Below are 27,344 nucleotides of genomic sequence, written 5' to 3'. Positions count from 1 at the left end.
ATTACCGCATTGTTTGGACACTTCCAGAAAAGGCATTTGAACGCACCCCTATCAGCCTCAGTGAGACTTGTGTAGAGGACAACACGCCGTGACGTATACATTCCTACCAAAGTAGCAGTTTTCTCCTAAGTTACGTAATAAGATTCAGCCATGCATGGTGCTACCTTACTGGCCATGACACTCTCGAAATATATTTGTAACCATAGATGCTGACACCATTTCCCTGACATCAGTGGTAAACGTTGGTGCCTATGGGGCTTGGACGGGGAACTCTAGCTAATTTTTGGGATGCCAGAGCACTAGATAATATTTAGGGTAATTTTTCTATCCCAAGGATGTGCCTATAGCTCATTAACAATGACTCCAAATGAAAAAATTGCACAGAATAAAAGTTGTTCAGCATGCCCAAATCTACCCATAAAGTAACTTACCTGGCCAGGTCGCTTGATTTTGCCGGACAACAATTTTTTCAGCGTAGCGTAACTTTACTTCAAGTACCAAGTTGACGTGACTGGTGTCACGCAGTACTACTCTCCCCTAGTTCTTAAGATGGCCGAAGTGTGGCGCTCCTCTCACCCCGTAATTCCTAAGGTTGCTGCCGTACGTCACCCCGACCTGATCGCAGGAAATTTAATTCCGTCCAATCGTATCCCAGGCTGGCCCAGGTCACTCCGTACAGTCCATGGATTAAATACATCAAACCAATCAGAATTTTTCTGATCGACACGGTTCATAGGCACATGTCCTGACCACAGTCACCCCTTTCTTTCCTTCTGTAACCACCGAGACGGAGAGTCACGACCTCATTTCATTTCCCAGAGTAACGTCAGTTGACGAATTTAATTCTTTCACATATTTGTACACTCCGATCGTTCTTGAGTTTTTATGTAACGCTGGTGAGTTCACTAAGTGGCTCTACCCAGAAGGACTGCTTGGAGACTATTTTGGTTTGTGTATTTTGCACAGTCTGGAACTGACATTTCCTACAAGACAGAATCCATCCAGCCACTGGACAACCAGTATATATGTGGCGCTGTGTTAATCATCAGTGCCGAAAGAAGGACCTGTGCTGAACTGGGTCCTTTGAAAAATTAAGAATATCTCAGCAGGCAGTAATTGTACTCGTGCTTTGTTTCCATAAGAAACTGCCACAGTACGTTTTAATATCTTTTGTCGTACCGCTATCGTCACACACAACTGTTGACTTGTACAACTTCTGCAGAGACTTTTGTTGCGAAATACCGCTGGCTGATAAGAAAATCGGTGGTCCTGGTCATACTGTTTAGATTGACGAAAGTAAATTTGGGAAATGTAACTAAAACCGTGGCAGTAAGGTAGATGGATCTTGGGTGTTCAGCGGCATTGACCAACAGACGCGAGACGTTTTTGAAGGTGGTTCTCGACCACCCAGCTGAAACTCTGCTCCCGGTGTTGCTGGACAACGTACTTCCAGAAACCATGATCATATCTGATTGCTGGAAGGTGTACAGCAGTGGTTCCCAAAGTGGGCGGTACCGGCCCCCTGGGGGTGGTGGAAAGATCTGGGGGGGCAGTGAAGAAGAAGGGGGCGGTAGGGGGGCGGCAGTCCATAGTCGAAGTCAGAAGTTCGAACGTTTGTTCGACGATTTGTACACAACACGTGCAGCGGGATGAGTCAGTGGACGACACATCAGGGTCCGGTTACCGCACGCCGCTCTGGCCCAGTCAGATCCGACAGCATATGACTACAAAAGCAAAAGCTCAGGTTTGTAATTTCAAGCTTGTAATGTTCAGAATTTCATCATATAATAAAGATATCATGGAAGGACGCCAAAGGGTTTCACCATTAAATTTAATTTGGAAGTGTTATTGTGCTAAGGCTGTCCTTGCACATGCTTGCACCACTTGTCACAGGAGTATTTGGTGATGGTTAAGGTGTGTGCGCGCGTATGTGCGGGTGGCGAGGGCGGCGTGCCTTAGATCACATCCGCCACCATTTTCTATGTCAGTAAATGGAAGAAAATGAATACGTGAAAGGGTAAACTTGCTTTTCATACCTTCAATGTTGTCATTTTTGTCTTTAAGTAGGCCTATTTATGAAATGCGATAAAATACTGTATTTTACATGGTTTTATTTTTTTGTTCCAGAATAAAGTATGGCCTCGGTACAGCAAACAAAAAAGAAGTGTCGGCAATATAGTGTGGAATATCTGAAATATGGATTTGTCGCAGCACCACACAACCAACAGCAACCAATGTGTCTACTGTGTGATAGAGTGTTTTCAAATGAAGCTATGAAACCTTCGAGGCTTTTGGAACATTTGAAGAAAATGCACTCTGATAAAGCAGACAAAAACTTGGCATATTTTCAGTCACTCCAAGACAACGTTCGGAAACGGAAAACCATTGGAAATATATTTGCCAGCACTTTACAACAATCCACTGACGGTTTGCGAGCGTCATACAACATCTCTCTGCTGATTGCTAGATCTGGTAAGCCTCATACAATTGGAGAAGAGCTTATTCTACCAGCAGTAAGAGAGGTTCTGCACACAGTTGTACACAAGTCACCTGACCAAATTATAAAAGCTATTCCTCTCAGTGATAACTCTGTTCAGAGAACTGATGAAATGGCTGAAAATATTGAAGAAACATTGTGTAACATGCTTAAGACAACAGATTTTAGTTTACAGTTAGATGAGTCCACTCTGCCAGGCAATGAATCTTTGCTTCTTGCTTATGTTCGTTTCGTCAAAGATGAAAGCTTGGTTCAAGAGCTGTTATTTGCAAGACAGCTTGAAACAGACACAAAAGGGGAGTCAGTATTTCGTGTCGTCGATGATTTTTTCAAAGAGAAAGACATCCCACTTTCTAACATTCTTGCTTGTGCAACAGATGGGGCACCATCAATGGTAGGTCGTCATCGTGGCTTCATTAGTTTCTTGAAAAAAGCTGTACCTGGAGTATTTACAGTGCACTGTGTATTCCACAGGCAGCATCTGGTCGCAAAAAACCTGAGTGGTAGACTACACAAATCAATGAGTACTGTTATCACAGCAATAAATAAAATCAAGGCACATGCCCTCAATTCCCGACTGTTTCGCCAGCTCTGCACTGATAATGATGAAGAGTTTGAACGTTTAGTGTTGCACACAGAAGTTAGATGGCTGTCAAAGGGAAACTGCCTGAGACGTTTCTATTCACTGTTTGACACAGTTGTTGAATTCTTCCAAGACTCCAATTCTGTTCTGTGTGATGAACTAAGAAACATGAAGCATGACATTGCTTGTTTGGCAGATATATTCACAAAGTTCAATGAAGTTAATTTGCAGCTGCAAGGAAACGAGGCTAACCTAATTAAAGTCAAATCAGCTATCTCCACCTTCCTGGCCAAGTTACAGTTATTCAAACGAAACATAGCTCGTCATGCACTCTACCAGTTCCCATGCCTCTCTGAATTGGATAAGGAAAAAGGCATACCAGACAATGACCTTCAAGTGTATTGTACACACCTGGATGAACTGCACAGAGACATGTCTGAGAGATTTGAGGACATTTTATTGCTTGAAATACCAGACTGGGTGATCAATACATTCCTAATTGTCGACGGTGAGGAAACTGGATTGGCAGAGGAAGAACTGATTTCAATTCAAAATGACATTGAGCTAAGGCCAAAGTTCAAAGAGCTAAGGCCAAAGTTCAAAAAATCATATCAAGATTTTTGGTTACAAAAAAAAAATCTCTGACTGCTATCAAGTGCTGTGGAACAAGGTCAAGATGTACTTTATTGCCTTCCCAACATCGTATTTAGTAGAACGGGGCTTCAGTGCAGTCGCCTTGCTTCTTTCCAAGCAAAGAAACCGACTGAAAATTACTGACCGCGGGGATCTACGACTTCTTAGTGAGTTTCAGCCTGATGTTGAGAAGCTATGTCCCTGCACCAAGCACATCCATCCCATTAATATTAAGTGTGAGACAATGAAGGTTACTGGTGAAATGTTTATTTACCATTCCATGTTGCTGAAACAGTTAAAACTGCTAAAAAATAAATTGGTTTACTAAATTGGGTTTTATTTGTGAAATACACATTTGTGTTCAACCTTTCTCTTTTCAAATTACAGCATACCAAATATCAAGAAAGAGGTGTTTGTTTCCATATGTGTCTGTTTGTTGGGGGGGGGGAGGGGGGCTAGGAATTCACCGGGAAGCAAAGGGGGCGCCAGCCTGCAAAAGTTTGGGAACCACTGGTGTACAGCAACATCCAGGATCATTATTTCACCCATAACGTAGTGAACCAGAGTCCATTTCGTTAGTCCAGACGACCTGGGTGTCGCAGTGGCACGTTCTCAAACAGGGCTCACTACCGAGATACGGTACGCATAAACCACTTTAAGAAATTTACTTTTCTACGTGCTGCGTCCAGAAGCGACATTTAGGTGTTCCGTGTCCATTTCTGGCATTTGATTTAATTAAACACGTCTATCCGCCTAAGAGCTGCCCAACATCCCCCCGTCTCTGATTTACTTTCCCGACCGAATACAATAAGACCCTGGCCAAGTACTTCTGATCCACCTGATCGGCAGCCAGCAGCTACAAAGAAGCCGATGCTGTTACCCTCATGGACAGCAGCAATTCTGAATGAGGAATGCAGTGCGTTTCCCTTTCTTTTTACATTTATGTTATTGCAAGATGAATTGTGATGTTAAGGGGTAGCCTAGGCCAATCCACCAGCCCGCGTATTTGCAATAAAAATCCGGCCAGATCAGGGTATGGTGCCCTAAGTCAGGTTAGGCTGGATTGCTTTAGGTTTGGTCAGGACACGTTATGCTAGTTTTGCTTAGATTTTGTTCTGTTAGGTCATAGCCAGTGCCAAATCACATGTCCGGAAGCACCATTAGTCCCGCCAACCGGAACAACGTAACAAGATGATGCAGAGTAGCAGGTCAGTGCATGGTGAAATATGTTGTTTTGGTCCCATTGTATGCAGCCCAGTTTCAAGTGCTCATGCTCGTTTTCTGTAACCCATGGCTAGCGGGTGCAACGCAACATTACTGCCTGCCAGAACATACGAGCTTGCCAAGAATCTTTTATAATACAGATAAGGCATTAAGCGCCATTCCGCCACCCCCAAACCAAAAGCAGAAATGCTAAAAAAATGAGTTAAAGTAGGGTTACACAAGAAAACTGAAAAAAATTACTTTTCATGCTGGCAGGAAGCTTCTGAATGATGACCAACTTCCATATAAGTAGCCTAGGCTAGCGGTGTCCGTAGTTGCATCAGGGGAGACTACCCAAATGTTGTAGCCAGTTGTAAATGGTGGCAGGAAAACATTGTGTGCAGAGTATCAGGTCAGCCTCATGTAAGAAAGCGGGTCAGCGTCACGTAGCCTATGTAGAGTAGTGGGTTAGAAAACCAAGAATTCGTACGTCACAGGTGGCGTGAAACCCGTCTGTTGCTTCTCCCCACCCAAAACCCCAGCTCCCAACAGGGTCACCCTTACCGTTACTAGTTTTTTTTTTTTTTTTTTTTTTTTTTTTTGCGCCACCAAATACCGCAGTGATTTTTTTACAAATACCAAACACACTAGGTATTTTCATTGCATTTTCTACAGCAGTTTTTTGGTGGCAAATTGGGCGTACCGTGGACTTTCACAAATACTCCACTATTTAAATTACTAGGTAGCTAAACACCAGAATACGGTTATAAATTGAGTAAATATATTATGTGTTCATTATAATTCATTTGAAAAATTTGTTGTTGGAGCAAGTCAGATTCCCGAGACAAATTTCAACTCTTGCTGTGAACATTACGATGTATATATCTATTTTTCAACTTTTTCTTTTATTATCAACACACATTACATGCAGTGTAATATACATATATATACAGTAAATACTTTGATCTTACACGATTCGAGTTGCGCGAATTCACACACGCAAACTTTTCACTGGAACCTAACTAATGGGCATACGCGATTTTTTCACACACGAAATTCTCGAGAAACCCTGCAGAAGTGGGTGTTTAATTTTTGAAGTAATTTACAAGTTTTCATGCTTTTATGTGTAAAATCTGTATGAAAAATTAATTTCATGCTTTTATGTGTAAAATCTGTATGAAAAATGCATTTCATGCTTTTATGTGTAAAATCTGTAAGAAAAATGCATTTCATGTTTTAATGCACAAAATCTATGAAAACTGCATTTCATGCTTTCATGTGTAAAATCTCTATGAAAAATGCATTTCATGCTTTCATGTGTAACATCTGTATCGAAAATATATTTTTATTTTTGTACATGCATAAATATGATGCAAAGGTAATTTCTGCACATTCACTTAGTGTACTTTTACAAGATGTGATACCCATTTGCAAAGTTACTGCACTTTTCAAAGAGATACCCCTGCAGAAAATGCTTGTTTAAGGTTTGAAGTACATTTATAAGTTTTCATGCTTTTAACTGTAAAATCGATATGGAAAATTTATATTTATATTTCTGTACATAAATATCATACAAGTATTATGTCCATTTGCAAAGTCTTTGTCACAAGGACTTTACACGACCTTGAGATGAGGTTGTTCAGTCGCGCTCATTTGATCAAATGAATTCGTTAATGTAATATCAGAGATGTAACTAAGAGTTGTATAAGTGTCATTCTTTGAAAACTACTCTGTTCACCTCGGAGAAAAGTGCTGGTGCAATCTGTATGTGCATGTAATTACAGCACGTTCAGTTGGTGTACTTTTACAAGATGTGATACCCTTAGTTACTGCATTTTTCAAAGATGATACCCCTGTAGAAAGTGTGTTTCATTTTTAAGTTTTCGTGCTTTTAGGTGTAAAATTAGAATGGAAAAATTGTATTTATATATTTGCGCATAAATACGATACAAAAGCAGTACAGTTACTTTATTACAGTATCTCTCGCTCTCTCTCTCATTCGTAGTTAGCGCTCAAACATACTTTGGCAACTTATTTCTTCTCTGTACGTCATTACCTGTACAGTATATAATTTTAAATTGATTGAATTTTACCTGTACTGTACTACCCTCTACGAACACGTACATGTTTTCGATATTTTATGGAATTGTACTTTTGTTGACTGACACATGACGTTTTGCCTAGTGACAGAAAGAAAACGGCACTTACTCTATGTGACAAAGAAAACGGCATCCCATGAATTAGGGGTAACATTAGTATACGTACGCACCGACTGTAAATGCGCTATTATGAAACTGCAGTACTCAATTTTTATGTCAACCATTTACTGTATTCCCTTTTTACGGGTAATAAGCTAAATTTTAAATAAAATTACACTAACTTTAGTTCATTTAAAAGTTAGCTTAATACTTTGGGAGCATGATTAGGGTCATATTTAGTACTTAAACTCTGGAAATAAACATTTATTAGCATTTTTAAAGACCATGTCAAACTTACGCAAAAATTCACCTTGCACGAGGGGCTCCGGAACCTAACCTCGCGTAATTTCAAGGTATGACTGTATATTACATACACAGTGTAAGTTTTTCAAATACAGTGGTATTTTAAGTGCTAATTTTTTATTTAAAACCTTTGTTTCAGTCCTGTTTTTGACGTCATGGCATCTTGACTCTCGTACCAACTCTAGATAAATTGTCATACTCAACTTCCTTACATTTTTGCCAAAGTGGAAACATTACACATTACGGGTCTCAATCTATAGTTCTGTATGCTGGGCCGCCTAACTCATCCTGCTGTGCCAAGATCCCCCCCCGCCAAGGTAAGTAGTTCCACCCAAACAGCTGACGGCCAACGACCCGAAATGCCCCGAGACCTGCTTTGCCCAGCGACCTTCCTCAGTCTCGTTTGGGTTCAAGAGTTGCTAACATGGCTACTTTTGTGTCTTCCGTGTCGTATCCGACCCTCGTGGAATTTGCCCCTTTAAAGCTTTCCTCGAATTAATTAAACGTGCATATCCCTTAAATAGAACCGTTTCAACACCCGTCAAAATGCGGTCTAACGTCGCCAAATCACAACAATCACGGGACGCCGCCACCCAAACGAATTGGTCAATTCCACGAGGTCCTGTTCCCCCAATTCCAGTTGTCCAGATCCCGCCGAAAGCCAGTGTCCCAGCGCCAAAACGAAGAAGCATGGAGCCACCGATATTGATTTACTGATTCTACGGCCCTTCGAGGGGGGGGGGGCGCAAAGCCCCCGGCTAGGTAAGGGCACGCTGTCTTATGTTAAGTCGGTTTCGTTAGTTTAGGTCACGACCTAGGTTTGTGTGTGTGTGGGGGGGGGGTCAATGGCCAGGTAAGGGCACGCCGTCCTAGGTTCGGTTAGGTCGGTTTCGTCAGGTTGGGTCGCCATCTTGTTGTATCCGTCCGCCGATTCTCTAGCTGGTACCCACTGCCACCTGGTGGTGGGTCACAGCTAGGAAATCGGCAGACGGAAACCCACAGCACACGAAACTGTAACCGCTCCCACATGGTAATATGGGCTTGAAAAAATTAAAAGTCCTAACAACAAAATACTAAATTTCTATTGCAAACAATTCACTATGTCTGTGCTCTGATGTTTGTGGCAGCCCGATGTACAATAAGGCACAGTTTCGCTACTCTGATGGAGTAAAGTACTGTAAACAAATATTCTCACATATTTCAAGTGGTATTTTGAGTGAAATAAGAACAAAATGTGCATAACTACAATCAATTAAGCACTGTGGAACTTTAGTTGTGATGACGGTAAGGATAAAACCACATATTAAAGGTAAAATTGCATTTTTAAGAGTAAAATGCATTTTCCTAACAAACAAACCCTTGGTCCTTTACATATGGGGATACTTTCGGCGTAGCTGAACAGGCCGCTAAAGACTTATAAGGCATGAGTTGGTATTACTACCAGCTGGGCATGTGGTTAGTAACAGTGGGAAACCCACAGTACCAACCACATGACAGATGGGAATCCCATGTCTCATTTTCACTAGTATAGGCAACAAAATGTTTTATCATGCTGATTACAACTAAAACCTTGAGTAATAAACATTACATATATACGCAATTAAGTGTTCAGTACACCGTTAAATCAGCGCTGGGAAGTAGTGTCCAATCGCCATTCATTTTGCATCAGTATTTGGGAGGGCGCCATATTGAATTAAAAAAAAAGATTCAATCTTTTTAAAAGTTTTCTTAAAGGTTTAACTTTGTTATGGAGCGGTTACAGTTTCGTATGCTGTGGGTTTCGTCTGCCGATATCCTAGCCGAGACCCACCACCAGGTGGCAGTGGGTACCTGCTAGAGAATCGGCGGACGGATACAAAAAGATGGCGACGCAACTGACGAAACCGACCTAACCGAACCTAGGACGGCGTGCCCTTACCTGGCGGGGGCCGCCCCTCTGGACCCCCAGCGACCTAGGTCGCCACCGAAACTAACGAAACCGACCTAACCCAACATAGGGCGTGTGCCTTACCTGGCCGGGGCTTCGCCCCGGACCCCAGAAGGGCCGTGAAAATAGTAAATATATAACTTTTTCGAAATAGCACGCATTACCTCATTCAAGTCGAATCGGCGACATTAGACCGCATTTTTGGCGGGTGTTGAAAAGGCTTTATTTAAGGGATATGCACGTTTAATTAATTCGAGGAAAGCTTTAAAGGGACAAGGGACGACGCTGCCTTCGTCACACTTGCCACAAGTCCCGCTGAAATCGTCAAGTAGGCCACTTTTCATTAGGTAAACCAGCAATGAACGCTCTTCGTGACACAAAACCCCTAAATCCATAAGGGTCACTAGATTCTTAGCCCCAAATTCCACGTGGGTCGGATACGACACGGAAGACACGAAAGTAGCCATGTTAGCAACTCTTGAACCCGGGAGAGACTGAGGAAGGTCGCGGGGCATTTCGGGTCGTTGGTCGTCAGCTGTTTGGGTGGAACTACTTACCTTGGCGGAGGGATCTCGGCACCGCAGAATGAGTTAGGCGGCCCAGCATACGAAACTGTAATCTACCCTTTGTTATTTCTCCAATCGAATATCAAGTGAAAAGTTCTGCCATCCATGTCTCATGCCCAATCGTTTTACCCTATTACCCACAGTGATTGTGGAATTATGGAAATATTTGAAATTTATGTTTTAGTGACTTTAAGGTAGCTTGCAGAATGACAGGATCAGGCTCTAACGCTACCTACGAACAGAAGCAGAGTCCATATGTCTGATGTTTAGTGGTCCTTTGATGGGGTGCAGCGAGCAAAATCGGCTCCCTTGACCAGGTCAGGGCATGGCACACTAAATAAGGTTAGGAAGGAGTAAGGTCTGATTAGGCCAGGACATGACATTCTAGGAAAGGTTAGGTTTGTTTTCGTCTAAGGAGCTGGTTCCTCATTCTGATTCCCGCCAGTCGTGGTTCCTCATACATAGACCTAACCATCTCTTACCTACCTAACCTCACTTGGGGGGGGACATGCCCTGACCTGGCCCAGGGGGGGAAGGAGTAAACTCCCCCAACAGGCGGTAACCTGTCCTGGTCGGCTAAATATCAAAAAACTGTAAAAAACAAAAGTCAAGTTAGAAGGCCGTCGCCGCCGCGGAGGTACTACCCAAATAACTTTTGCCTCAACGATACTAGAAGCCATACCATAACCCAAAAGGCTATTCCCACATACCATCACTCAACGTGGTGCAATAGGCTTACAAGGAATTTTTGGTGTAAGGGGGCGAAACTACCCTGGAATATTCCCTTTGAGTAGCTTCTCTTAAGATTAAATAGTTTTGGCCTAGTCCTACATCAGGCCTAACCTATCTTGTAAGATATTTAAGCTAAGTCTACGTGGAAAGTAGGATATTTAAGCTAAGTCTACGTGGAAAGTAGGATAATCTTCAAAATAACGTCATACCACGAACTTTCAGCTATGATTAAACGTCTAAGCCTAAGGCATACTACAATATTACATCATCGGTTATCCTAAACCTTGCAGAAACGAACGCTGAACCAGACCTCAGACATGGGCCTTATGAGTACGTTACCCTATCTACACACAACATACGGATACGTAAATAAACACTTCCAAAGCCTAAAACATTATAAGACGTAAAATCAACTGCTACTTTTAGGCAAGTATTCACACATTAAAACGCAACTACTGCATCCAATTATCAGTAAAGGAAAAAACGGAGTTCCTCGGTTCGTGGAAAATGTCTACCACGGTCGCATCCGCCATTTTCACTTTCCCCAAGCTTCAGGATTTCATCACAAGGCATAAAAATAACTAATAAAACACTACTCTAACCACAACATATCTTACCTTATGGATTCTTCAGTAAGGAATTTGTCACCACATGTCAAAATGCACACACCAAAACACTAAACGCAGGAAACGTCCTAGTTGTGGCCACAAAATGGCGGTCGTCCTTGGTTGGGATTTCTCACCCTCGCAGTCAGGTGCAGAACTGTTGACTGAGGCGGGCGCGGGCGCCGGACTAGCTGTAGTAGCGTACGCGCGTCGAAATACAGCAGCGGCCAACACAATAGACTCGTTTCTTACGGAAAGGAGAACGGCAGAAAACGTTCTTTTACACCAGATGTTCGAGTTCTTTAAATGTATGTTTTATAAGCATAATGATATTGAACTTTTACCAAATTCATGCAATTTTCAGTCAAGAACTATAATCTGATAATTTCGAACACTTAAATACCTATCATTCAGTGGACAATGTTACATAGTTTTCATCTCAATACGCAATGAACAACGTTCAAACATCGAACACATTCTACTAGCCACCGACGGGTACGTACAGCAAGCTTAAGGAACATAGCAATGGTTGCCGAGGGGCTCGAGTGCCTACGTCACCAAACATGGCGAAATGTCCCCATTAATATTTATTCGCAGTTCTTTCTTTGTCTTCGAGTGATTGGTTACACTGTCTGAATGTCATGTGCTACATGAAAGTTAGCTGCTTGTGTCCACATGTAATAAAGAAAAAAGATGAAAATTACGTGAGCAAGAAAATGCAGATAGCACGGGGTTCACCCGACTTCCCGAGCATCATCGGTTCTTTAGACGGAATGGTTCTGAATTGCTCTTAATTCAGTCCCAAATTGTTCTCCTGAATAAATTAATCAAACTAATTCAGATTAAATGATTCTGATGAGTTACAGGGAGAACAAGCCATGTGAAAACGTCTTATGCAATTACCTTCATTAAACAGTCGCGTAGTCAGTTGCTCAAATTTGTGTACCTGCAGTTTAACGCAAATACTGTTTTTTTTTTTTTTACACCCATTCATGCAGCGATTGTTGCAATTCCGATATAAAATATATGATGGAATGAACTGATAACATGAGGCTGAATACCAAGGTCATTACGATGGTCATGATACTACTTACGTTAGACCTTGCGTTCGACAATCAATGATTGCGAGATCCGTCACTGTTCTTCATACTCTGCTGACATTTTTTAAATAAGTCTTACACTGAACCTTAATAACAGCCAGTTTATCTAGCCTGAAGGACTGTGAAGGCGAATGACTAAAATTAACGTTGATTTGTGTATCACAGAAATGGAGGCTGTCTCCCTAGAAACTGTTTTTAGTCGGGTTTACGTTTGTGAATCGATAATGAAAACGAAATTATACTTGGTGTATTCGTACGTAAGTGCTCCAGCATTAGATTATAAGTCTTACTGTTGTCAGTCCACTATCATAAGCATGAGGTCTCTGATATGAAGTCAAGGTTATTGGCCGAGTCTGAAATGTTAATGTTAGATTTAAATCACGCAACAATTGATAACACAAATAAACTTAATTCCAGCGGGTAGTCTTTAATTCCTTTTAATAACATGCATTCCTCTTTCCTTACACATAAAATTCAGAAACATTCAAAATTATGTTGGATTTACATGTATCGTTCTGTAATTCTTATCATGTTGCAAATCAATTGTAAAGTATGATGTTTAAACATCATACTTTGCATATGATGTTTAAACTGCTCTTTATGATTATCATCACCGTAAAAAAAACATCCTTTGGTTATTATTTATGAACTTCTAAAGCTGTCCAATGCTGATTCCTCCTTGGAAATAAAAATTAATAAGTAAATAAAAAGGTACTTCCTTATAATCTGGAAATGCCTCGATTAGTTAGCGATCACTAATGAATGCTGGTTTGCAAAAAGTGGTACAGTGCAAATTCTTGTCCAAAGATCAGTTCCGTGTTGAGGATTAGTCACTGGAAAGCAATTGTCTGTGCCTCAGGAACTTAAGTTTCAAATTCAAGCAACATAATTTCCTCTTTCTGGTAAACTGTTATTATTATTGGTTGTGGAAATTTTGAAGTGTATATTTGCACTTCGTTATATTTTATCATCTGTGGCTACTGTACTAACCATACCTCACACTGAGGGCAAAGCAAGAAATGGCCTGTTGAGTTTAGGGGAATAATACTATCATGGCCAAGATTACTTTTTTTTATCACCTGGATTGGTACAATTTTACGCTTCTTAGTTTTTTTCACACCGGATGCTCAGAAAGGACATGCCACTGGAGCAGTAACTAACCACACACACACAAAAAAAGGATGGTCAACTTTCACAATCCTTGGAAGCTAACTGTGTATCGTATTTGTAGCAGACTTACTGGAGATGAAAGATTACAGTGTAGGGAAAATAAATCAGTGATCCTTTCAGACTCTCTCTAGCTTTGTTAAGAAGAATGTTGGAGTATGTAATTTTATTTATCTTGGTTGCCTTCTCATTGGAAGAATTGACATAGGCACTACCGTCTTGAATAATCAAATTGTTGGGGTGCGCACTTCCGGGTATACTAATGTATCAAAGCTTTTATCAGTGTAATTTATTTCTTTATCTATCTTACAAGGGTCACACGTTCTCATTGCCCTAAGAAATAAACCTGCTAGAACACCCATTTTTATATCATGATGACTGTAAAAAGAGAAGAAATGAATATATGAGTTTGTGTGTGTGGGCTTTCTATGTGCTGAATTCATATCCTATTTCTTTCCTTTCTATCAATATGTCTAAAAATGGCAGTTTATTATTGTTACTTTTTTCTAGAGTGAATTGGATGTTGTTATCAAAACTATTGAGTTCATCTAGAAAAGTTTCTATTTCACTTTCATCACTCTGCAGAATGGCAAAATTATCATCCACATATCTCCACCAACCTTTCAATTTTAAGTTAGGGACATTAATATTAGGAACTAGATTAGTCTCAAAATATTCCATTTATATATATTAGCAAGTATTGGTGATAATAAGGACTCCATAGCTACTCTATATTTCTGTTTGTATACTTGTCCCTCAAACGTCAAATAAGTATTACTAACACATAATTTGATCAACTCCAGGAAGACACTTATAAGTGGTTTATAGGTGAATGTTTGAAGAACAAAGTAGGTCCAAAAACATGGTAGGATGGAAAAAAGACCCCGGAGTGGAGAAGCTTTCAGGGGTTTTCAAGAAAGATACATCAAGGATCAGTTGCAAGAGCTTAAGGAGAAGAAAGAAGCTGCATTTGCTGGTGTATGGAGAATACAAAACACTGCAAGAGACCATAAGGGGCGAGTGGTACAATCAAGTTATTGGGCAAGTCAACTGTAGGGTAAACTTTGATATAAATCGTAACATGGTCAACATTAAAAATAAGTTTGAGATTATTTACTAATTCCGTTTGGATCAAATTTAGCAATATGGATAATATAAAGAATATCTCAAGCAGATTATTGACTAGAGATGAAACAGCAGCACTAGGACTAGGATTAAATTTCTGTGTAAGGACCACAAATAACATCAATATAGAATTCAATAGCAAGATTAACTACCTTAACGTTGAAAAAAACAATGATTTAGCCCGGTTTCTCAGAGGAGTGATGATAGGGAGTAAGGAAAACAACCTTGGAGATATCTTGCCAGTGAGATTTAGCACCGCTCTACAGAGATTAAAAGGTTACAAAGATATTGGAGTTATGAAAGCTGACGAAAGGGGTAGCATTGTTATCATGAATAGTTCAGAATATAGTAATAAAATGTACAGGCTACTAGATGAAACTACCTACGCTAAAACAGAGAATACCCTCAGCCAGAAAGTGAAGATAATAATCAGTAAACTATGTAATGGGAAGGACTTTGCTATAGTTTTCTGAACCGAATCCTGAATCAACTTTGTTAATGTCTTTTTTCCTTTATTTCTTCAAGTTCATCTTCGATGCGTTTTTTGTTCAGGCCTCTTGCAGTTATAACAGATGTGCAATATGTTCTCACTACCAAGTATGGGTGTGTACCTGGGCTCTATACCGTAAAATCCATAATGAAACAAAGTGTCAAGTATCACAGCAAATTCCTTCAACTACTACTCCAGAGCAAAGTCGGCAGGTTGCAGACTCTCGATTGGGGTTGACTCGGCTTTCTCCAGTACTTTCTTTAGAGTTGCATCGTTACGTGCTGCTTTGATAATTATGAGAAAACGTTCGTATGGCAGACTGATATTCCCTGATTTAATTTCTATAGTACTTTTCTCTTCTTCCTTCGATTTTAGTTTGAACATCGCGAAAGTTTGGAACTTTTACGCAAGAAAGCTACTCCGAGACATACAATAACTTTACCGGTCCCAGTATCGCGTGAACACAAACTATTTAGTTTCCAGAATAAGGCAGTTCAGGAATTGTGCCATTTTATTTACGGGACGCTATAGGTATTAAGGTTGCCCTCTACCTCACGTGTTCCCGAGGTTAGCCTAAATTACATATTTCAAATGGAAAGATAAGCCTAATATGGATACCCGTACGCCATTATTAGAAAAAAAGTTTTTGGAATAGGTGACACTAAAGTGCAACTGGACCTCCAACCAAGGTTCCCTAGCCATGGATAATAGTTGGGAACTCGACGGTCTTACCGGCAAAGACTGGGCAATTTTTTTTATAGATGGAGAAGACTAATAACAACCAGCGACCCGATATAAAGATGGGAAAAGCTGAAGATAAAGAAGTTTGTAACTATAGTAAACCTTTATAATTAGCTTCACACGTTACCGTACAATTGAACCCATTGGCCTGACAGAAGACTCGCTCTGGGTTCGACCACCAAAACCGCAGTCTCTACACGCTTGGCTACTTTAGGGTCAGCACAAAGACGCTTGGCCATCCACGAAACTGCTCAACAGTTTACTATATTACTAGGTTTTTTTTTTTTTTTTTTAAAGACTGTGTTATATTTACCAATGATTTTACCTTGCAATATAAAAAAAATTCTGAAGGATAAAAAAAAAAAATTCATTTCACAATTTATTTGCTTTACTTCTTCTTTCCAGGCAGAATGATACCTTCATATTTGGTCTGGAACCATTTAATAGCATCTTCCTTTATCAAGCAGTGCTGGGGACCAATCTTACCTGGGGAGTGTCTGCGTTTGGCAACACGGTATCCTGTAATTAAAAATGTATACTGATAGTAAAACTAGCTTAGAGTATAAACAGTATAGTGTTAATTTTCACAAAAACTTAATATGAAGCACCCAGTCCATCAAAAGCTTAAGCTACCGGGACCTACAAGCATGACATATGAAAAAAACATGCACCAGAAAAATTCTATCAACATACCTGGTCTTTGAAGAACAACGTAGAAATCAAGACCAAAAATACCGATGGCTGGATCATACTTTATTCCCAAATCAATGTGTTCTTGAATGCCAAAGCCAAAGTTACCATTAGCTGAGAAGTTATCACGCCTCAACTCGTACTCACGTACCTAAGATAAAACAAAAAACAAAAAAACCTTGAAGCCGATTATAAGGTCTGCAGTGTAATTACACGAGGGAGAGAGGAAAAATACAAAGTACTTTAAAATGTTTAATATGTTTCTACTGGAATACATGCCACAACCTTTAGGAGACTTACTACTCAAGTGGGAGGTAAGTTGGAACCCCACGTCCTATTTTGCCTGGCATAGGGATGCCAGAATGATATGGCACTGGCCATTAGTGACAACTGATTCCCACTCATGCTGAGGAACACTTCTCCATAAAAGGCAATGGTTTGTATTCCCATGGAAACAAAAATGCATTCTAAAAAAATATCTGCCTTGTTAAAGGGTCCAGTACACTTGGTTTCATTTCAGTCATGTTGGAGAGGGACTGACAGTGCAGTCACAAGAATACACTGCTAATTACCACTCTCATTTCTCTCACACACCAACAAGAGTACATAGCTACTATAACTGTGTACTTATATTGTGTGTGTGGTCACATATTTCTGCACAAACACTCCTATTGTATAGAACAGTTACTTTAAGGCTTTTGACTTTAGAACCTATCACAAGACAAAACAGTTCCAGCTATCCACCTGCCCAAAGGTGATGACTTCTGAAATTCTTCAAGCACCCAGAGCTTTGACACCGTGTAATGTTATTTTAAGGTGAACGTTAGGAAGTACAGCATTCTAATCTTCACCCGAGATGTCTTTGCCCCTCTTCAATTCTATTCCAAAAATTCTTCATCCAATTTGTTTGAAAACAGACTAGAGCACTGGACACCCTGATTAATGTCAAAGATGGAGAATTTAAAAATAAAAAAAAAATCTTAATTTAAAAAGATCAAGTTAACATTGATCTTACCTTCAACCCCTTCTCCAAGATCTCCTCTGCCTTTGGGCCTCTCACAGTGCAGTGAACTGCAATCTTTTCATTACGTCGAATACCAAAGGAACGCACGGTATAGCGGGCCTTTGAAAAGACAGGCTTCTGACCAGTGAGGGATTCCAACACCTGTTAAAAGCAATTGGCAAAAAAAATGTCACCAGTTAAAAGGAATTGCAAAAATATCTTCACCAATGAGGTTAAACACCAGAAAAATTGATGCAATCCTCTGCCTTTTAAAGAGCTATAATATATATTATAATTTCTCATTTTTAAACTACTTAACTTTATGGCTGGTCTTGCTGACATACTGTTAGTCAATTGCAGGCATCATCAGTATGATCTTATTCCACCTTTATTTTTGGCAAATCTTCATCTAGAAGGACCAATTTAAAGTATATTATGACTTAAACAGATTATTCATTCATGTCACATTGTTTTTGCATAGCTAAATTCCTGATCTATAATCTGTCAAAATTTCACATTTCTGACAAGTCTTGAAATTTGTCAAATTTCCAAAACTTAGACATGATCAGTATGTATTTATGCTTTAGGTGAAAAAGTATAGGTGAAAAAGTATATTAAGTTTTTTTTTTTTTTTAAATCATGATGTTCATCAGAACTCATGACTAGGTACAACTGCTGTTAAGACACTTTCTCAACCTTTGACATTTTGCATATAAATACTATCATCCTGAATTCCTCCAAACCGTACTTATAACTGTTCATATGTTTCAATGTCACATGCATCAACTTTTTTCAACTTCCATTTGTTGAAAATTACAGGTTTACTTACAGTATAAAATCCTTTATATTACAGAGCATCCTCCCATTTGTGGTCTATCAATAACTTGAACATCCTTTAAAGAAGCTTTTCTATTATCTTTTCAAACCTTGAATATTTTATAACTCCTCTAACCCTACTAGAAATGACGTAACTTGGGCTTCACGAAAACTAAAGAAATAAACTAAGAAATATTTTGCAAAGGTTCCAGCACATTACTTTTTTGTCAAACCTCCCCTGCCTGAGTTGAGCACAGCTGAGTTGAAGGTGTAGGTAGTGGCTTTGCATTAGCACACCTTGAGCCACTCTTCTGTTGTCATTTACTGTGTCAGCCTTATTTTCTTTTTCCAAGTGATGTAAAAGTGAATGTCTCGCCTCAAACTTTTCTGCAGCTGTAAAATACTTATTCTCCACCCTATAAACTGCTAAGAACTTAAGTGTTATTTACTATGTACATTTATTACACATGTAACGCATACTTTACTTTCCTTGGTCATCAATGCTGGGTAAATAAATATCTTTGCTTAAATGCTTTTTCTTATACAGTAGTTTATTTCTATGCTAATTTTGCATTCTACTTTTATTATTATTAAATGCTTTTTCTTATACAGTAGTATATTTCTACGCTAATTTTGCATTCTACTTTTATTAATAATAATTTTCTCAGACTTTTTTCCCTTCTCTCTATACACCAATTACTTATACCTAAGTCATAAATGTTTCCAAATATTCACTCAAATTTTAATTTTCTTGTCCTCCAGTGCCTTTTCAGTACGACACTCCACTACTGTACTCTTCTAATGTTGCAGTACTGCACTGGGGCTCCCAACAGTCTTCTAGCTACCTATTTAAAACCCCTTGCAATTTAGTTGTCTGTTTTTCTTATTTGAGGTATTGCCAACCCATGTAACACTCTTGGAAATACTACTTTCCCATGGTTCTCTGTTCTGTAAATCATTCACAAAGTCTTGGTTTCATTGTTTCCACTTGTTAGGATATGTTTTTTTTTTTTTTTTGCATTTTTTTCCATGCATTAGCGGCTACTACTTGTTTTTCAACACTCCCACCTTGTCAAATCCTAAATAAAGCTTCTTTCTCTATTAATAGTATACCTGTACTGCTGTCGTGCATGTCTATTACCCGTTAAAAGTATTTAATTTTTCACCTTTAATACAGTACAATCATACACCCTCTTGTTCCTATCCTCCTCTAGTGAATCTTATCTGTAACTTTTTTTTTTTTTACTACAGTACTTTCTATAATTATATTTTTTCATTAACAGCACAAGAAATTTCTGAGGAAAAGTTCACGAACTTTTTATTATTTTACAAAAACGAATTTCTTCCAACTTTATAATCTGGCTTTCATTTCTGTAACTTTTTTTATTAACTTACTGGTCTACTTATAAAATATTTACATACTGTACCTCTCAGCTTCCCCTGAAACCTTTTACTGTACTGTCATTATTACATATCTCTCAACTTCCCTTGAAACCTTTTACTGTAATGCCATATTCCTCTTTATCAATTCTCAATTAACAACCAAATTGGAAAAAACTTATGCACCTATGTTAGGCTCAGGGAAGGCTCCATTCCCTATGAAATTTACAAGACCTGTCATGAGTGATGTGAATATCCCAATTATCATGAAAACACTAACATTATCATCATAAACTAAAATGAAAGTAACCATGTTAAATCTGAAATATTAAAATGTCCATGGCTTTAATTTGAGATGGCAAAGAATCAGCAACATATGAGGGTATGTCAAGTCTCTTGAGATATGTATTACATGTACTACACTTGAAATAGAAAATATGCTGTGTGGAAATTTAATAATTTTCTTGGTTATTCGAATATCAATCATTATTAGGTGACATTAAAATTAATGAAAGTATACAAAATCTTGGAGAGAAAAAAAAAAAAAAAAAAAAAATCCACATTCAAATCTATTGCCGATAGCCGGGGGGGTGTACTGAAAAGTATACCCTCAATTGGTACTAACCAAAAGCCACGCTGCAACTTTGCTGATCGAACGGGAAGCGGCGTTTCAGCATGGCTCCTGCCATTGGCTCAGAATAGACTAAACAATAAAAGTCAAGCCCACCTTAGCCGCACGAGTCAGCTTGTCACCACTCTCCCCGACACATATGTTTAAACATAGTTTGCCGATGCGGACATCTCTCATGACATTCTTCTGCTTTTTTTCAATCGACATTGTGCCTGAAATTTTAAAATGTAAATGAAAACACACTGAACATGAATATTTATTTTAAAGTATGTAAAAAGAACCTTCATACTGAACTGTATTACCAATTAACTCTGGTTTTTCAATAATGAAATCCCTAATTTTAATGGTAATTTACTCTTGCACTTTATCTGCCACAATACCTCTCAATGAGATAACATGGAAATGGAAGTGCTCTACCCTGTCCAAGCATGAAGACTTACAACTAAATTTTGAGAATCCTCAAAAACCAAGTTCTACACTATGCAAAAAAAAAAAAAAAAAAAAAAAAAAAAAAAAAAAAATTACATTTCTTATACAGCAACCCTCCCATGCAAGTACACACCCCTAGTTTAATATATCAGCACGCATCTATAGGGAAATATTAAAAACAAATTCAGGCAGTAAAAGGCATTTTTTTTTTTTTCAATATGATGTGCATAAGAATTCATGACCAGGTTTTACATAAGTCATAACCAGGTCAAACTGCCATAAACATATTTTCTAAACATTTGACATTTTGCATATAAACACCACTTTGGAATCAGTATTCTAAATATATGGCAGTACACAACCTTTTTCAAATGAAGTTCCTAATATTTAACAAAAATACTGTAGAAAATTTCATTTAGTTCACACAAAAAGTTTGCCTATTTATTTTGTTGGTATCTTTGAGCACAAAACCTCATTGTTAGATGACACCAATTATACAAATGTTTCATCCCCACACTTGTCAGACAAATTTTATCTATATTCTCTAGCTCCCCCCCTTTTTTTTTTTTACATTTTTCTACTCATGGCTGTTTGCTGAGTTTGCCTTAAAACATCTAACTTTTATATCCAATGGCAAACTTCAAAGTTTTATCAGCCATCTTTCTGGAAACTATGTCTTTCAAGTTTATGTACTGCCTACGACTCAATGTTATACACGTTCTTATAACAAATTTTTCTTGCTTTGATAAGCAATAACATGTCTCCTGCTTGAGTGTTAGTACTACTCTTTAGTTTCATAGACAAAGAAATGGACTGGCAGATGAATCTGAATATAGCGACAAAAGTATGAAGTTAGCAAAGCAGGAAGAGTGAGAACTGGGTAACCAAAGGAAAATGCTCTGGTGGCAATTGCAACTTACAATGCTGTGAATCAATGCACTACAACTTCACCTTAATGGATAGTTTAAGGGTCTAGCCTCCTTACATACAATGAAGGTCCAAACCCCATTACTAAAAGCTACATGATCCCCAAACCTACTGGAAAAAAATGAACTTCCTGGCCTTTACTCAAGTAACCTATAAGCAGTTTACATAAATTTTTCCTTAAAATTTTGGGTATTTGTTACCACTGACATTCATAACCTCAATGACTAATAGGCTTTTGGGTATTATTACAGTTTCGGTCAAATTCGGATATCTGATATTTTTTTACTTGCTATCATATATTTTTGTCATGATTCATACGAAATACTTACTCGCATCTTCCGCAAATTAAGAGTTACGGAGATATTTGCCGATGAATATTGTGCCTTGTTGTTATTGCAGGGATGCGTTTATGCTGCCATGTCAGTTTTTCTGCTGATGCGTTTTTGTTTTTTGTCAATGTATTGTGGGTAAAAATGCCTAATCGTCTTTTGTTTTTCGTTATGAATTATAAGTACGGTACAAATGCTGAAACCTGATTGGTTGCTTTGTTTCAAGAATATCCAATTAACTGCGATTTTGGAATAAGCCGGCTTTCTACAAAAGTGCGCTTCAGTTGACTGCCATGGATTCCGTCGCACGTCTGCAGTGGGTGTTCTCTGTCTTACTTTGAGGCTATTGGTCGTTTCCATGGACATTACAATGGAACTCCACAGGTTGTGAATACCTTTCTTCGTGAACATTTAGTACTACCATCTATTTAAGGTAAATGAAGTGGTTAACGAAAAGGGTAACATTGCAGTATCGGCCGTGAATTTCACCGAAACTGTAACTTGATGTTAGGGGTAAAATTTCGTTCCCTGTAACCCCTGTGGCAAGCGCGGCAGCAGCGCAATATTACCGCTTGCCAGAACATACGAGCTTGCAACAATCATTTAAAATGTGCATAAGCCGCGAGAGCGCGTTTTCACCACCCGAAACTGAGAGCGGTACCCATGGCGGCCATGTATCTCTAAATCTAATCATTTGCGGTAGAAATAAAGGTCAGATTCGTTGAAAGTACACTATTTAAGCTAGGGAAAATGTAATTTTATATCGGAAATGTGAATTTGACCTAAACTGTAAATTTACCGGCTTTTGTTTTGATTAGGCATTTAGAAAAAAAAAAAAAAAAAAAAAAAAAAAAAAAAAAAAAAATTCATTTTGGGGTAGGCTAGTATGCAGAGTAAAGTTGCAGGGATATTCAGTGTTGCTTGGGGGTCAGGTCAGGTAAGGGCATGGCACCCTAAGTTAGGTTAGGAAGGTAAGGTCTGGATAGCTCAGGACACAGCATTCTAGGAAAGGTTAGGATTTCTCACACCTACCAGTCCCCCTACTATGCATCAGCTCTTCATTTGGTCCCTCAGCTCAACTTTGGTTATTCAAGGATTCCCTTTGTCTAAGTAAATGACAGACAAAATGTTATATATACATATATATATTATATATAAAAAATTGTATTAAAAAAACTTATTCTATATTTTTGAACACAATGAATAACCTAGGCTACGTTTGCAGCCAGTGGAAAGGAAATATAGGCCTAGCTGTAAAATGGTTCCCCAAAATACCCAAGTTTTCTTATTGCTACGTCTGTGTGCTTAAACACAGCTAAAATATATAAGCTAATTGATCAGGTATGCATACTGGGCCCTAATCTAACCAATCCATTGGTGCTGTGCCCTACTCTGGCGGGTGGGGTATGACCCCATCCAATCATACCTTTGCAGACCCATTAGGTTAGGGCATAGAACCCTAGGATAGGCCAGGTTGAGAAGCATCCTTCATGAAATGGATTTCACCTGCTTTCGAGTACGGAGTGACCTGGGGAACTTGGTGAAACGCTCGCACTAAATAAAGGCAGCATAGCCTAGCCTACTGAGGTTGCATCTATAATTGAGTTCAATTAACATGGGTTATTTTTTGGAAGACTCCAGCCACCTCCCATGTTAACATTTACTTTTTTCTTAGATAAAACACACCAAACCAAACATTTCTTCTAAATACATACCCTTCAGAAATGCTTAGTAACAGAGAAATACAACTAATCCTACTACGACTTACGAGATAAGACATTACCGGCCCCACAAAAAACCCTCCATAGCTAATTCGGCAAAATTGTAATCAGTAAACACCCCTAGCTTACGTTACGTTTCTATTTTTAGGTTCTTTTGGTGCCCTACCATTTCCTTGCTATTTTTGCATGAAAAACCATTTTTGGTTTTTCATGCAAAACTGGCTGGCTGGAGTCTTCCGCAAAATTACCAATGGGATAGGCCTATGCCTATCTGCTATATATTTCAAAAGAAAATTCTGTCAACGTAATCGTAAGCATGATGTTTTCACGGTAAGTTTAGGCCTATTTAATAAAAAAAAGAAATAAAACGACCCTCGGTAATTTTTTCTTCCTTCGTGACAGACGGCAAATTAACTGAACAATACGTCTATTACCGTAATTCCCAGGTTATATATTAGGCCTGTTGATCAAGGAATAATCGACACGCAATCTACATTAAGAACGATAAATAAGGCTTATTAAGTTTCGTGCATACGATGGAAACAAGTTTACACATCGTGGTCAGTAAGCCATTACGGGTAACGTGCTTAAGCTTGTATGTTCGCGCACGTGTTATCATAGGGAAGACACCTTTAACTCAGTTTACGGTCACATTTCACTATAAATAACTGTCAAAACATCTTAACCAGGACTTTCAGATATGCCATGAACCCATTCCGAAAACTATAGATACAGAAATTTCAGTATATCCGGCCAGAAAAGCGAGAAACTTTTTCTCGTACCTGGATGACACGAAGACGCGCAGCGAAGAGAAGTCGATGACGGTCGCTGAGAGTTAATACAAGCAAGTTTGAAACCTCTCAAAAAGAGGAAAACTTGACCATCTAGTATTGATTCTCTTTTCCATCCCCCCACCACTGAATCAGACAAAAATTTAAACTCGATTTCCTCCTAAGCATTGAGAAGCAACTAAGATTTCCTTAATTCACATGAAGGCTTGGGAATTATATTTCAAGACTTAGCATTTTGCTAATGTCTTGAAGTATAACTGGCATGCCTTCAGGTTAATTAATGAAATTTTATATGCTTCTTCAAATATAAAAGGATATCGAATGTTAAGTTTTCCTGTATAAAACTACGATCTTTATCAAGATGTTATCAAGTTTCACTGGAAAACATTTTTATTTCATAAGTGGGCCGGAACAGTGCGAACCCTTGCGTCAAGGCGGTCCATAAGTGAGGTAACGTATTGAAGAGGGCTGGTATGGACCTCTGAACTCTAACTTACCAAGGGAAATTCATTTACTAATGCTATGAAAATACAAAAAAATCCTCGAAACGCCTAATATTTATAATTTCTTAATTTAAAAGAACACTGTGTGTTCATTTTGTACTGGACCCGTACTACCGCGGGAGCTTGTTGATTACAATTATATTAAGATTGTTTTGTTTTGTCTTAGCAGAATAATTTATTTTTTTAATGCATTTCCCTAGTTTACTCAGATGGACTCAGATATGGTCTTTATGATTAGCCAAAACTAATTTACTTCAATCTGGTATTCTCGTGATGGTTCGGGAAATATAAAGGAATGTCATTCAACGTCTAGATTCTCCTATGTAAGATGGGGAACGTTGCTTTTCTATTCATCATAGCCATAGTGGCACAGGTAGGGTTTTATATATATATATATATATATATATATATATATATATATATATATATATATATATATATATATATATATATATATATATAAGATATATAGATAGATAGATAGACATAAGTGTGTGTGTGTGTGTGTGTGTGTGTGTGTGTGTGGAGATTAGGAAGTACATCAGATTGAAACGTTCATTCTGCAGCAGAGAAAATTACTTATGCTAACGTAATATTGTTCAATACTGAAAAAATAAAGAATATCAGACTCCGGGTTGTGACTCCTGATGAGTAATACATAATAGGATACGACTATCACATAGGAGCTATGTAGTACTGTACCACGCAACATAAAATAATCGTAATGTAGAGACAACAGTTTTTGTGCGAGCGCTTATGATGATATTCTCTTTCAGTCATTAGTAAATCTGATGATGATAGAATCTACCATTTACGCTGGAAATGCCTTGCTCTTTGCGTGTTTGGGTGGGGGATGACTACATATTTAAGAAACACTACTCTACAACTTGGAGATACTTGCCATAGTGGCTGAAAATTCAGGAGTTGTAAAGAAAAGAAATGCTGATGGCGTAAGGAAAAAATAAAAGTTGCTCAATGTCGTATTTAACATGGTATTTTACTTACAAAATAATTCCCTTTAAAAAGTATATAAGGGTGCTGGTCGTTACTGTTGTGTTTTAATTGCTTTTCTAAAAGAACCTTCTCCCGCGAAATTTAATCCTCGCCATATCGCTTTCCATATTTTTATGGTTTGGATTAATTTCTTTGTATTTTTTTCCATTTTGAATGAAGCTCATAGTCATCACTTTGTCATACATAACTAAAGTTACAGTCTATAATTAACAGTTTATTGTCAAAATCTTCTTGGAAGAAGTCAGTTTGCCCATTCAGTTCTAGTATTCATTTATAGGTAAATCATATTACTTTCGAATGTACGGCAGCCTTTACATGCATAAGGCAATTTCACCCTTACGGCTTGATTGGATAAAAAAACACGATGCATTCCTTTCTAGTTCTATATTTGTCAACAAGGTAAGTCCAAAATCATCTGTCTTATCATCTCTTTAACGGCTAATCGAACATTTCATTCTTGATATGATGAAATAGCGTTTATTTTTGAAATTAAGAGTTAAATTACCCAACATAGTTGATATTAAAGCCATGTCTAGTTTCCCATCCTTGGTAAGAAAATTAATGATGAAGAACTCTAAAAAAAAAAAAAAAAAAAAAAAACTGAACAACAGTGAGAATAGTGATGAGTATCGTACACCATGTTTGTACAACAAAAGAAAAAATCTATATAGGGGACATTAGAGAATCTGCTGCTCGTCTGATCCGCAATATATCCCAGGATTAATAAGAGTACAAGGTTAGCCACACCCGCCCCCACAAACCAAGCATGAGGTCGTCTGGCTGCTTTTGGTCGAAGTCAAGATAAAGAAAAGTCACCAGTCAGTATTTGACCCAAGGCCAACAGAATTTAAATTCTGTTGGCCTTGATTTGACCTTACCAGTGTGAAGAACAAGGAGCTAGGTCAGTCCTTTTAATCTCGACTCGACGGTGTCCATGGCTTCTGCATTAGCCAAATCCTGTTATATCCAAGATATGCTGCTTGCCTATTCTGAGGCATACTCACAACAGCAACAGGAATAGTTTACTTTATGGAATGAACATGGATCAGTATAAAAGCAAAAGAAAACCTTGGAATATGCACATTAATGAGGCAATGAAAGGATCAGGCCAATTATGTCAAAACAAGATTGAGAAGCTTAAAGAAAAACAACCATAGAAAATTATGAACCGTTGGAAAAAATACAAGAGAAATAAAAGAAATCATCCATGATTACCTTTAGGAAATACAAAAGGAGCATA

General features: G+C 38.5%; 3 protein-coding genes across 5 annotated transcripts in view; 1 reads left to right on the top strand and 2 right to left on the bottom strand.

Annotated features, from left to right (window-relative positions):
• The window catches only part of LOC136826639 (E3 ubiquitin-protein ligase RBBP6-like), an 89,943-nt gene extending 78,453 nt beyond the window's left edge, over positions 1–11,490 (bottom strand). For all 3 annotated transcript variants that reach the window (XM_067083962.1, XM_067083963.1, XM_067083964.1), the window contains exon 1: positions 11,260–11,490. The gene's annotated coding sequence lies outside the window, so the exon portion shown is untranslated. The remainder of the gene's footprint in view (positions 1–11,259) is intronic.
• On the top strand, positions 2,028–4,145 carry LOC136826640 (protein FAM200C-like). Its single transcript, XM_067083965.1, is given in 2 exon segments — positions 2,028–3,710; positions 3,712–4,145. Coding segments are annotated over 2 exon segments (1,905 nt in total). The 5' UTR covers positions 2,028–2,135; the 3' UTR covers positions 4,042–4,145.
• Positions 11,491–16,236: 4,746 nt separating the features above from the next.
• RpL11 (ribosomal protein L11) lies at positions 16,237–24,685 on the bottom strand. The gene is made up of 5 exons (XM_067083966.1): positions 24,579–24,685; positions 20,487–20,602; positions 17,576–17,725; positions 16,564–16,711; positions 16,237–16,389 (listed from the first exon to the last, which is right to left on the bottom strand). The coding sequence occupies exons 2-5, from the start codon at positions 20,595–20,597 to the stop codon at positions 16,259–16,261; spliced, it is 540 nt and encodes a 179-aa protein (XP_066940067.1). The 5' UTR covers positions 20,598–20,602; positions 24,579–24,685; the 3' UTR covers positions 16,237–16,258.
• Positions 24,686–27,344: the final 2,659 nt, after the last annotated feature.

Source organism: Macrobrachium rosenbergii, chromosome 41 (genome assembly GCF_040412425.1).
Source record: "Macrobrachium rosenbergii isolate ZJJX-2024 chromosome 41, ASM4041242v1, whole genome shotgun sequence".
NCBI classification, from domain to species: domain Eukaryota; kingdom Metazoa; phylum Arthropoda; class Malacostraca; order Decapoda; family Palaemonidae; genus Macrobrachium; species Macrobrachium rosenbergii.
The sequence above is the reverse complement of the archived record's forward strand: the minus strand, read 5'-3'. Positions and strand labels throughout refer to the sequence as shown.